At 40.8% G+C, this 13,781-nt stretch overlaps 1 protein-coding gene across 1 annotated transcript in view; it reads right to left on the bottom strand.

Moving 5' to 3' along the window:
• Positions 1 to 13,781, bottom strand: part of FSHR (follicle stimulating hormone receptor) — an 89,610-nt gene that overhangs the window by 21,446 nt on the left and 54,383 nt on the right. Inside the window, exons 3-5 of the mRNA XM_009333611.1 lie at positions 9,079 to 9,153; positions 8,612 to 8,686; positions 1 to 45 (exon numbers count right to left, since the gene is read on the bottom strand). The exon at positions 1 to 45 is cut by the window's left edge and continues 24 nt beyond it. Coding sequence (XP_009331886.1) covers positions 1 to 45; positions 8,612 to 8,686; positions 9,079 to 9,153 — 195 coding nt within the window. The remainder of the gene's footprint in view (positions 46 to 8,611; positions 8,687 to 9,078; positions 9,154 to 13,781) is intronic.

Here is a 13,781-nt window from a genome sequence, read left to right as displayed (position 1 = left end):
TTATGAACAGCAGGTAAAAACCGAAGGCCAGTGTTTGATATTAACCTAAGGGGGAGAGAACAGATGAAGATTATTCACTCTGCCCCAGGAATGAAGCAATAATTAACAAAGAAGAAAGAACATTGGACTTAAAATGGCAGCCACAAAAGGCAGAGTTTAACCACAAATGGGGGGTTTGCCCATAGGAAACTTGACATTGTAACGTAAAAAGGTTTTTCTCGAAAGCATGAGCTGAATTCTGCCCCACTGAAGCCAAGGGAGAAACCCTATCTTGTATAATTACACAGTCCCTCCTGATGATCTCAGGAAACTGTTGGTATTAATTTTCCAACCATATTCTAAGAAATCAACTGCACTGACACAGGATAATTATTTTCATAGTAGCTCTTTTAAGAAAAAAGTATCAACTCACTAACCACAATTTTAACCTTCTACTCTAACAGAGGATACATTAATTCCACTGGAAATAACATTATTTCATGAAAGTAAGAGAGAATTAGGATGCTTTATTCCCCAGCACCTCCAGTAGCAAGGAACCAAACACATGGGAACATTTCAGCAATTTGTGTGGCTGGAAATGGGCCTGAGCCTCTGTATTTAACTACCCTCGTACCACGTTGAGCATCACTGGGTCGGGGCAGCCCCCGGTATCGATACAGGCTGGAGGATGAAGGGATTGAGAGCAGCCCTGCCGAGAAGGACTTGGGGGTACTGGTGGATGAAAAGCTGGACATGAGCCAGCAATGTGCGCTCGCAGCCCAGAAGGCCAATCGTATCCTGGGCTGCATCAAAAGCAGCGTGGCCAGCGGGACAAGGAAGGTGATTCTGCCCCTCTGCTCTGCTCTGGTGAGACCCCACCTGCAGTACTGCGTCCAGCTCTGGAGCCCTCAGCATAAGAAAGACATGGACCTGTTGGAGCGGGTCCAGAAGAGGGCCACGAAAATCATCAGGGGGATGGAACACCTCTCCTGTGAAGACAGGCTGAGCGAGTTGGGGTTGTTCAGCCTAGAGAAGAGAAGGCTTTGGGGAGACCTTCTTGCAGCCTATCAGTACTTAAAGGGGGCTTATAAAAAAAGATGGCAGCAACCTTTTTAGCAGGGCCTGTTGCAACAGGACAAGGGGGAATGGCTTTAAACTAAAGGGGGGTAGATTTAGACTAGATATAAGGAAGAAACTTTTTACGCTGAGGGTGATGAAGCACTGGCACAGGTTGCCCAGAGAGGTGGTGGATGCCCCATCCCTGGAAACTTTCAAGGTCAGGTTGGACGGGGCTCTGAGCAACCTGATCTAGTTGAAGATGTCCCTGTCCAGGGCAGGGGGGTTGGACTACATGACCTTTAGAGGTCCCTTCCAACCCAAACTATTCTATGATTCTATGATTCTATGATTTTGTGATCACTGGCCTCTGCATTACAGTTCCTGTCCATGAAACACCATCCCAGAAACTCTGTCTCTGAAGGACAACCCTGTGCCCACAGCCAGCGGCAAAACATGGTCACAGGTATCCACAGAGCTGTACCACGTCTAACTTAAGCATTATTTTGTTATCCAGAGCAGTAGCAAGGGCAGGACAAACACGATATTGCCATGCAGCAGGAGATGGCTGGTGGCTGCTGATGGCTGGAAGGAGGGCTGAACGCAGGAGGGAGAAGGAGCTGGACCAGGCTGGGCTCCAACTGGCTGGGAGTTTTTCCCCAGTCACCAAATGTCCCATTTTGAGTGTACCAAACAAAGAGAAAATTTGGGTTCTTGAAAGTTTAGTTATATCTTTAATATGTGAGATGGTAGAGAAGGTAAACTTTCACTGACAATATTGGTTCCTTAAGGAAAGTATTAGTAGTATATGGAAGGTATTTTTTATCCTGGCACTTAAACAGAACAATATTTTTTCATTACTGGATGTGATTATTTTTTTTGCAGATTCATTCCTGAAGAGTTGAATGGTGATGAAAAGCACTGGTTGAGATGGGAAAAAAGTAACAGCATTCACTGGATGTTTGTTACGAACGTAGATTATTTCAGGAGAGTTCCAACCTTTCAGGTTTCATAATCTGAACTGAAACCAAACACCTCCATGTGACAACCAAATCCTACATTTGGGCACTCAGGGTGACATATAGGTCCATAAAATAGTCATTCACTTGCATAAGTACTGCTCTGAGCTCCCCGAGGTGGTATCTGGATATCCTCAGATGTTGAAAAACCAACTTGTTATCTGTCTCATCTTATAACAAAAAGCAATGCATTATATGCAGGAAAAAATTAAAGCAGCATAGTGAATATTCAAGAAGCCAGTTTGGGAAAGTTGCTGAAATGTCACGACTGTTTTGTCTCAGGAGTCAGAGTGGTCTGACATTGCATTAGCTTAAAAATAACAGCTGTCACATGTGACCAAGAAAGCTCTACAAAAATGCCTTTGAAAAACTGTTACATATAGTCAAATAGAAAGCATGATTAATGAAGGAGGTGGATTTCACAAGGCCCTTATTATTTAAAGTACTTTTGCACTTAAACTTTGTAAAAGGAGTTAGCTGAAAAAATTAGAAGCAATAGAAGAAGAAGCTGTAACTCCTCCCTTACAGTATTTTGAAGTACACTCTCTAAATTACTGGAGATGTACAGGGTTTTAGTTGAAAGTTGCTTTTAATTTTAAATGAGCTATATGCTAAAAATTCATGCAATTCTTTTTATGAGCTACTTGTTAAATACGAATTATGGCATGCATTTCCTTTAGTAGGTAAATGAAGAAGCAAACTGCTGCCAAGTAGTGTGTGGCTATTGCAAGACAGAGAAGACATGAGAAGCTTTCCTTTCTACAGTACTTTCCCACGAAAATCTCAATCCTCATGTTGCAGTAATGAAAGATGATAGTACTCTAACATATGCTATTCAAACACTGCTCCCAATGGCAACTTACTCCCAACATAACAAAATGCCATACTGGTTAGCAGGGCTTTCACCATACATGTGTGAAAAAATACGTTCAAGGCCTTGGGTGATGCCACAGTCCTGATCTTTCCAGTAATCCCAAAGTGTTCAGGGCTCAATTTGTACTGGTGTCAACTGAGCAGCATGAGATTAAGAGGAAAGCATCTTTGACAAATCATTACATATTGAAGTAAATCTACAGGTGGCACAAAGCACTGATTGCACAGAGGCACAGAACAGTGATTAGGAGCAGGAGAGGATGTTCTTTTAATTAATTGCAGAAAAAGAACTAAAAAAATTTAGCTAGACTATAGCCTAGATCTCCCCTCTCTTTTTATTCAACCAGCAGATCTCTAGAGGCCTTTAAGTGGATAATCTTGTTAGAATGTAGATAATCCAATTTACGGAATATCTTTCCTGCAGGACAGTTTTGTCAATATATTTACCATATAACATATACGTCCTTAGTAGCCTCACTTTAAACAAGTGTCCTCTTTAATCTGTGTTATAACTGAGTCCCCCCTTGCCATGCATAAACAGCTTGGTAAGAACCTGTTTTTCAGATAGCTGATGGCTGCTTTCCAAAGCATTAATTGTCTTTCTGAAAAGGCTTACTGGAGTCAGCACTTGAGAAAACATAGCACCATGATCAGCAGAGAAAAAAAAAAAACTTTCAGAAATGAATTCCTGGAAGATCTGGCTGCTTATCTCCAGATATAGCAACACGCCTGCTCTTTTTTTATGCCAAATTGGTAGGAGCTACTCTGACAAAACTGGGAACACAGTTTACCTCATCAACTTATTGTGAGTATTTGCTAAATTGCAAACCCAAGGTAGGCAGAGATAAATACAACATCACTCAGCTAGCATTATTTTGGTGTCCCTTAATCATGCTGGTTAATTTATACTGCACGTGAGCCTGACTGCAGCAAGAGATTCGTCTGACCCATGTGTCCCAGCCTTGCAGGCTAAGCTGAGCCTATAATCCACAACACCCACTTCTGGGGCAAGGTCTTTAACTGTGAGGCTGCCATGTAAAAGGAAGGAGTGGAGCATCACTTCTTTTTATTGAAAAGCCAACTCCATGCAAAGGGTCAGCAATTCTGTGGACTTCGCTGCATCTGCAGCAAATACAGGTTTGGGTTTAGGAAGCATGCCATGTACATGAGTGTCAGGTCCTCCACGAAATAAGACCAGGCAGGTACAAGCAGCTGCAAGACTTTGGAGTTGAGCTCTGCTCTCCACAATGCAAACTATTTTGCAGATGAAGCACATGCTTTTGTGACCTACACTTCCCCTCCCCTCCCCTCCAACAATCCAGCTGTATGCCCTCAAAATTGATCTGAAAGCAGTGTTACATTTACATCTTTCTATTTTAAGCTAAGATTGCTTAATACAGGATGTCGACACATCCACTGTAAAAAAGAACCAAAGGACACAGATTACACATGAGAACTAATTTTGGAAAGAAAATAGGTTTGAAAAGCCGTCACTACATTATTAAACAGACAATGCCACAGCTCTCCCTAATGAGAGCCAGATAAATAATCTTGTACCCATGAAAAGGTCAATAAGTTACCATTTTGAAGCAGTCTGTCTCTTTGGCATATATCCAAGAAGACCAATTAACAATTCTCTTCACTGCTTCTAAAAGACTGGTGAGAAAGTTAAGGTTGTGTTTTTCTAGAAGGTTTAGAGTATTTCAGCATTGCATTTTTTTAGCATTTTTCTCTCCTTAGTGTTTTTGCCATACTAGTAATGATGATGCAGGAAACAAAGGGAATGGGATGAATGGGAAATGTATTTGTACCCAAGCTGATGGAGATAAAAGCATATTAACGTTCAACAGCTAGTGGCTGTAATGAGCCCATGAAGCTGATGAGAGGACTGACAAGGCTAGCCAGAGCTTCTTGCCTGCCCATAAGAACTAGTGGCGATACAACTATTTTTGAAGCAGCACAGAGAAAGTCTTGCAAGCAAAGGTCATTAAACTGATGGGCTATGGTGCCTAGGGTCAGTCTTAGGCATTAACACTGATTAATTTTTCTCTTTTTTTTTTAATGAAAACTGTCAGTAAACATATATTTTTCTGCGAGATTTTCTGAATTGTGTTTTCACAGTTCTGTCACAGACACAGCACTGTTGTGAGGAATCAGACCATGCGTCTTGTACCCTGCCAGACTGCCACCGTGGCTGGAAACTTCAGAAAGAACCACAATGAGCCCAGCAATGTACAGGTACCCGAGTCCCCCTGCTTTGGCATGCAGCTGGGTCTCGCTATACCTCTTTACACCGAGATACAGAGGTGCCTGTGCCAGCTGTTCTGACTGGTGGGTAAGACCAGGAAGGGCTACAGAGGTCTATAGCAGGGTCTGAAGCAGAAGTCTGGGCCAAAGACCTCTCTGAGTACAGGCCTCCACCTCCAGTTCTGCTGCCTCGATGTGGACTGTTTGGGAAGCTGGCATGGACCCCAGCTGGGGAGAAGATACACTACATGGGCAACAGGAGTTTGTCCCAGTGGGACCAGCATCAGGTCCCACATTGCTTTTCCACTCGCACCAACCCCATGTATGGTCGGACAGAATCTCCTAATCTGTTTTGTAACAAGATATTTATGAAATCACTTGCTATTCCTTCCTAACTTCCAGCAGTTAACAGGAGAATTAGGCTGTGATGTACAAAAGTTTGTTAGTTTCCCTTCATGGCCTTAAAATTTTTATAATTTCTCAAATAGCTGTTGATAGCATTTCTAGCGACACAGATGCTTAAACCTTTTCTGAATTATTTTAAACTCTAGTCCCACATGAGCTCCCCTCAGCATCTTGCCTTATATTTTCACTAATTGACCCTTCCTTGTATGTCGCTGGAAGGTGAATACCAGGACTGGGTTACCTTTACCAGCTGCCATTTTGCAGCCTTCCATCAAGGTATCTGCTTTCTCATTAAATTAACAGTCCTATTCTTTCAAACAGTAAAATTCTCTGCCTTTTCAAGGGGAGGTTTCTAAAAGGGCAAGCACCAGTGAGTGAAACAAGGGGATGGAGAAAATGGCAGTCTTTCCTAAGAAATGTGCCGAGAGAGCACAAAGATATGACTGTATGTAGAGAGAGTGACCTGAGCATGATGTAACTCAGCATCACACCGAGCTCACTGCTACGTGGAAGGCTCTTACAGGGACTTTGGGTCCTGCTCCTGATCCCTATGGTGTGAACTGGTGTAGCTCCACTGAAGCCAAAGGTGTTGCACTGATTTATACCCCCAGCACAGCTACTTCAAACCTTGTAATTAGCACAAAAGACACATTCATCTATTCAGACTCTCAGAGTCATGAAGCCTGCACCTTTTGTACTATTTATAGTCAGACAAGAGTGGGGGTTTTTTTTGTGTCCTAAAATGAAGGCACAGAGGGGATGCAGCATAAATCCATTAGTGGAGTAAACACCAAAGATGGATTTTATCAATTTAAATTAGAGAAAATTGTGCTTTGGCACAAGAATGAATGTGAATGAAGTGGCCATGAATAAAATTAGAGAAAAATTTCTAGTCACCAAATCATTGAGTTTCTGGAAAAGCCTCCCCTGGAAAAAAAAGAGAAAGTAGGGAACAGTGGAGAGCATCAATAATGTCCATAAAGCACTTAATTAATGGGATACATGGAGTGGAGCCAGTAAGAAATGGGATACAGTAGTCTGGGGAGTCTCTTCCAGTCCTGTGTGCCCATAAGAGAGAATAACTTAAAAAGTACCCGAAATATATTTTCCTCTGATTTCAGCCAGTAAGTAGAACTAGCTAAAGAGGAATGAGGAATGGTTAGTTAGACAAGCAAGCCTCTATATTTTTAATCTGTTGCTTCTATAGGTCATAGTAGAGCTGCTGCAGCTGAATTTTTATACAGGTAGCATGTCTGAATGTTTGAGCCAAACGTGTATGGGAGCATGGAATGACAATTATTCAAAAGACGGAGTATCCACTAAAGTCAAGAGAAAAACTTCCAGTACTTCAGATATTTAAAGTGGGGATTTACCTTTTCCTCATGACCTATAGTTTGTGTGTCCCTCCCACATTTAAAAAATCACTGAAATTAGTGTGTTCATTACTGTGTTCTCATTTCTTCTCCTTGTTCTTCAATTTTGTATGAGATAAATGTGCTCCCATTCTTCCTAACCATCTGTACACCTGACAACTGTACTACCCATAGCAGCTTGTTCTGGGGATTTTACATGGGATAAACAAATGCTGTGTTTTTGTTCACAGGTAGCCAGAATTACTCAAAGACAGCAGTCACTGCTGAATGACTCAGGCTTGAAACCAAAGGAAAAAGGCATATGGTTTCTCCTCATGACAATGCAAATTTAAAGCTTTATTTCCCTACTGCCAAGAGAAAAATCTGTGTTTCTGTTACGGACATAAAAAAATTAAAGTTTATCAAGGTGCCTGGTGAATTTGATAAAGCAGATATTGGTAAAAATACTGGGGAGAACAACAATCCTACCACAACTCTAACCACATATTCCAGTTCAGCGAGGGTTTAAACCATAATGGTTTGCGTAGCGCTAAATACGCCTTACCTCTTAAAGTCCAAATCTTAAATTTCAAATCTTAAAGTTCAAATTCAAACCAATGCCTCTTGGCATTTCTGAGCTCAGAACCTGTCCGATGCTACGGATTTTCAGAGACCTTAAACACTCATTAGCTTACTGAGAGCTATGCTTATTAGACCACTGACCTGATTTCATTCCATCTTTAAGAAATATCTAACCAGAGAATTAAGCACTTACTCTTATGTACTCAAATGTAGAAATCATGATCAGGCTTCTTGGATGAGTAAGGTTTCTTGTGTAAGTAAGGAAAACAAGGTTAGGTATATGTGCTCAGGTGGAAAAGTTAAGCTAATATCCTGCTGGGTGTATATGCCATTGTTCAGCAAAGAACACCATGGGAGCTTATTTAAGCTACGGCCATTAAAACCAATTACTGTTAAACAGAGTTCATTGGACTTCATTATTAGTCATGTTAAGATCACGCGCTAAAAGCTGTGAAAATATTTTTGGGTGACAGTTTATTTTAAGGATGGAGTCAATTATCACTGAATTGTGATGGCAACCCCATGGGAGCAGATGTGGCAACCACAGTTGTGCAAGCGGCATTCTTGATGAAGCTGGCTAATGAAATAAAGTTATACCATACACCAATACATTTGTATTCCAAGGTTTTAATCATCTCACATCAAGTGTTAATGAAACCATTGCTATAGCACTGCCATTGCTAAAGAAAAGAGAATTTGAATGCTTAATACCATGTGTATGAAGTATAACAGAAGGCAGAGCCATAGCAAAGACAGATGAGAGAGATTTTGTCCCAAAGCTCTCGGGAGCCATTTCAACCTAAATTTGTTTTTATAGAGAGAAAAAAGGCCCAGCTCCTTTTCTCATCACTCAGTTTCAACCTGTTGCTTAGAAAGGTTCAAGGATCTTATGTGTGTGAATACTCCATAGAGGGTATTATCTTCAGCTTTTCTGAGGACTGTGTGCAGGCCTGGGGATGAAAATGTGGATTGACATGTGCAACTAGCAGGGGGAGAGAGGGCATTATCCTGTCTTATTACCAAAAGTGCTCAGCACAGGCTGGACAGAAACATATCTGTTTCATTCAAAATTACTATAGTACTTGCAAAAGATCTTACAAATATCTGAGGCTCGGAAGGTGTTGGAAGGCATCTTGATCAATGTACACGAGGTTGTTGGCCTTCTCAATTCTTCTGCAAAGAGAAAATGAAACATCAGAGGAAATACATCAATATATTGATCCTAAAATATCTGTGGTTGCCCCATGATGTAGTGGTACTACACACTGAGATTTTCTTTTTGACAGCAGAAGATCTGCATGACTTCAAAGAGCAGCCTGCCACAGACCGGCAGACCCCACCACCTTTTGATATCAGCAGTGGTTTGAGGATAAGTTTCAGGCTGACCAGGGAAAGAAACGGACAGTTAGATAAGAAGGTGGAAAAGACAAAGGGAGATTTCAAATGCTCCCTTATTGCTATGAATTCTTCAGAGCTTACCTGAAACAAACTGCAAAACCTTTGATACTTGCCTATAATGAATCTTTATAATTGTCTCCTTTGAATTTAGATTGCTCATTACTTACATTTCATGTAGTTTGGGAAGGTTGGAAAACACATTTGCTTCTATGACCTCCAAGGCATCATTCTGTGAGATCTCTCTGAAAAATAATTTAAAAGTCAAGATATCTCAAGCCATGGTGAAACAGAGAATGGACAAGTGAAAAATTAACAAGGAACTTCTTCCTAGGTTACTGATGAGTTTTAAAAATAAGGTGGATATCAGATAAGAAAACAGACCCCAGAACCACCGATGAGCTGCCACCAAGCCAAACAACAACAGTCAGGAACAAACATCTTCTGAGGCTGAAGTTTGTATCTGAAATGGCAGTCCTGCGCCCACTGCTGTCACCATTCCCTGTGTATTAGAAGGCAGGGCCCATCCATCATTGGCTATTTGGTCTCTGACATCACTAATTACTGATAAAGATTTAATGAAAGCTTTTAACTCGGTGAAGAAAAGAGGGGGTGAAAGGCGACTGAAATAGAGAAGACAGCTAAAAAGTTCCCAAGAAATATGACACAACTTCAGCAGTAGGGCATGATGCTGTCTTGACCTGACGTAAATTACAGAGATTAAAATTAAGCCACCAGCAGACACATCCTTATTAGCAGGAGCTGGAGACCACAGACGTGAAGAAGTCTTCCATGCCTTGGAGAAAACCCTGTTTGACCTCTTCTATATACAATTAATGTCTGCTTTCAGCCACAGAACTGCAGAATAAAAATGGCCAGTTTTCTGTTATCAACACATCAGAATGCATCTCCTGCTGGTCCAGAATATTTTTTTTTTTCTGCCTTAATCTGTGGGATGGCAAAGAGATGGCTCAGGCTCTGGTGTAGTTTAGAGCTCAGGAGTTCTCCTGGCGAATCAAGGGGTAATTACTGCAGTGCATCCTGTCCTGATTACATCCCTTATGCTGGCAGTGACCAGGAAAGTTGAGGTAAAGACAGTTATGCCAAAAGATTCCCCACTGCCATTTTTGGAAATGGTGCAAAAATACTATTTCCCAGGCTGAGGTCAGCTGTAGGAAGTAAAATTTGTAATACAGATATAACTCGGTGATAGTGTGATGGTCTACTGGATTTTAACGGCAAGGTAACTGTGCACATCTTTGGAATGAAACCTTGGATAAACAGTCAGACTGCAAACTGGTCGGCACTTGTTCCTGGATGTCTTGTTCTTTTGAAAGTGTATTGGTTGCAAACAGATTCAAACAGGCCTGAGGTAAAACAATAGATCATAACGATAGGTGCAGAGTCACAAAAGTAATCACAAAAATTATTACAAGTAATATAAAAAGTATTCCACTTCCTTCTGACTAACAACTGAACCGTACCTGACAAATTACCTGCCCATTTAAGACAAACAAAAGCCTTGCAAAAGAAGGTAAGTTGCTCATCTGACCTTTTCGGCTTTAAAAAACGCCTCAGTGGTTTGATATTTTTTATTTTAATAAGAAGCTCTCCTTCCTGTTTCCTCAAGGTTTTTACAGAAGAAACCCAGCTCTCCTCTGCTCTGGGAGCTCTATACTGACTGGAGAACAAGAAAATAAAAGTACATGAGGACTGACAATAGGTGCTCGGCAGGGTGTGATGAGAACTGCGTTTGTTTAGCAGTGCTGAACCACCAGCTCGCATGTGAACAAGTTCCTCTTTATTATTTAGGTTTCAGCAGCAAAAAAATGCTTTGACTGAGACTGGGATTCCTTCATGCCATGCAAGGTACACGGCCATTGCAAGGAATGTTTTCAAAGGTTTTTTATTATCTTCCTGTTTTCTTTAAAAATAATGCATTATAAGATATATGGTAGAAGTAATCACCCTCTATGCTGTATTTATATGACAGTACAACTCACTTGCTTAACTACAGTCTAGAAGATTTAACAACATGGGAGGTGTCTCAGACTTTTAAGATTTGGTTTGGTTTTGCTCATGTTCTTTTTGGGTGGTCAGCAGTGTATTTGCCGTTCCCCACAATCTAAAAATCAGTTGTCTAGAAAAAAAAAATTCACAGAAAAAGCAGAACATTTAATACCAACAAATCCATTCAGCCAGAAAAGATTTCATGCCACTAAACAGCTCAGGGGAAAATGCTGTAGATTTGTTGGCCTTACACAGGCAAACAAAGTTTATTAAGAAACCACAATACAGTCGTGACCTCACCCAACAGATAGGGCTGTCGAGGGTAATAATTTTTTATGATCCAATCTGCTATCTAACTTTGGAACAACTTGGATGATATACCTCTTTTAATGGAATGCTTAAAACTGAATGTTTCTGCATCAAGAGAGTGTTTTGGCTTCCTAAGAGTGGGATGGGTTATGGGCTTTATTTCGGTTTGAGAAATCGAAGATACAGATCTGATTAAAGTAGGGCACGAGCAGGCCACAACACTTTGGAAGGCTTGAAGAATGCATGGTTAAGGAAGGAATGAAAGAGAGGTAGGAAGATAGGAATCTCTAAACTGTTTTTACAAGATTAAGTTTTTAAAAGATTACATTTTTAAAAGATTAAGTTTTTAAAAGAATTAAATAACACTCGTATGAGGGGGGTGTTTCAGAGATTTGGGGAATGACTTGGCTTTCATTCTAATATTCCCATTCACAGGTACAAAGATGACAGTCATTTTTTTTAACAGGTAATGAAAATACATCCATTTAAAATGATTTTTGCTGTCTTCCAGCTCAAGCCAACTTCTACTGCAGCCGTTGTGGTTATGACCCTCTCAAGACAAGTAAAGGGAACAGAAGGGAAACTTTTCAATGGCAGAAGGCAGTAACCCTTCTGGTGTTGGGCTTTGTCCTCTGTGTTCATGGGGTTGTGGGGGGTGAGGGAAAAGGACAAGACCCTCTGTCCCCCGCAATGAATTGTGCATCCTCTGCTACACTCTCTCCAGGAAATCCTGTTGGTGATGACCTTACTCATCATCATACTTCACAGATGAATCCCAGTTTACAGCACTAAAGTGCTATTTTCTGACAGAAGGCCATTGCTATTCATGTCCTTTGGGGTGTCCGTACACCTGTTACAAGCTGTCATTCAGGTAAGAAAGATAAATTAAAAAAAACCATTCAGTTTAGGGGATCAGTCACACACTGTGAGCAATGGGCAGCACTAGTCTGGGGTTTTGGCTGTATAATTTGCATGAACAAGTTATTTGTACCTGGCAAAAAATGCACACCCTGCTCATGGAAAACTGAAAGAACACTATCTTGGATACAGGTATCTCTGGCATTAGAAGTACAAACCACTGCTGCTCACATCAAACAGCTGACTCGGCAGACTCAGATCCTCTGTAGAGGAGAGCAAATAATACCTGCAGCAGCAGCTACAAAGAGAAAAAGGGGATTGCTGGCTAGTATTTGTGCAAGTGATTTGTCTTACAGTATAAATACACACAAACAGATGATTGCTTATAATGCATATCTTATTATATGTCATCACGAGAGAAGATGGGACTGTTATTATGTTGTTTGTTTGTAATGAATGATGCTATTAGCTCTACTGCTAGCTATCACAGCAAATCCAGATGGCAATTTGAGCATCATTTCTGATGCATGCAAGCCTTCAAATAGATGGTATGCAAAACAGTCAGGGGCAATTTCTTAAAAAAACCCAAACCTCCAAAACCCCAAACCACCCAGTGGTTGCAAAGTGCTTAGGCGTCTGCTAAGCTTAGTTTCCACTGAATGTACAGCTCTATTGAAATCAACAGTGATCCTCAAAAGCATAAATTGTTTACGCAAACACAGCCTAAAAGAGGAAAAACTATTCAGTAAAAATGTTTTACAAAGGCACAAAGGATAATTGTTTTTATTTTTCTTCAAAGAGAATGTAAGACTCTAAGGTGTGACAACATCACACGACTAAGGAATTTCCTCTAATTTGCCACTAACGTAGCAAATTGTAATCATTATTACTTATTCACAAGCAACCGACTGCGGTGTAGTGTTTCCATGTGCGATAGCCAGAGCCAGTAACAGTAAGGAGAGAGATGGAAAATGAAGAGGAGGAGGAAGGTGCTGCCTAGTGGCAGTACAGTCTTAGCTCAGTTTAACCTGCCTACAAAGCTGCCCTTAGGCAGGGCTGGGGGTACATCTTCATGACATCTGTGACAGAGCCCAGTGTGAAGCATAGGAAGTATTCCTCTTCAAACTAGCTGCACTCAAAGTGCGACCCATAAAAATCAAGATACATGAAATGGCCTTTTAAACAATTCTATTAGCAAGGAATTTATAGTTAATGGCAGTTTCTTTGTAGTTCTCTAAAGAAAAAGTCTTTTAGACTAATCAAAGTCTTACAGCAAAAGCAAGACTGCATTAAACTCACAAACTAATGGTCTTGCAGCCAAGTGGTCTCACATTTCAAAATAATGAAAGAATAAAAGGCTGGACATTTATATGTCTTTTATGATAAGAATTCCTTTCAGGATCAGAGCAGGGCACACAGACAGGGAGAGGGTCATTTTTCTCCTGCTAGGAAATGTACCTATTTAAAACAAATGCGTGTGTATGTATGTACGTGTATATGTATGTATGTATGTATGCATATATACAGATATAGAAGTTTAACATAGATGAGTAAGTGGAAACTTGTGTCGAAAGACGAGCAAAGCATACGCATGGCAGAAGACCAGCTTAGAAGCAGATCACAGCATCAGTCGCTTACACAGTGCCCAGGGATGTACGCTCTGGAACACGAAGACCTTGTAATACCAGCAGCAGGA

Source organism: Pygoscelis adeliae, unplaced genomic scaffold (genome assembly GCF_000699105.1).
Source record: "Pygoscelis adeliae isolate BGI_AS28 unplaced genomic scaffold, ASM69910v1 Scaffold1, whole genome shotgun sequence".
NCBI lineage: Eukaryota > Metazoa > Chordata > Aves > Sphenisciformes > Spheniscidae > Pygoscelis > Pygoscelis adeliae.
Note: the sequence above shows the minus strand (reverse complement) of the source record. Positions and strands in the feature narration are given on the sequence as shown.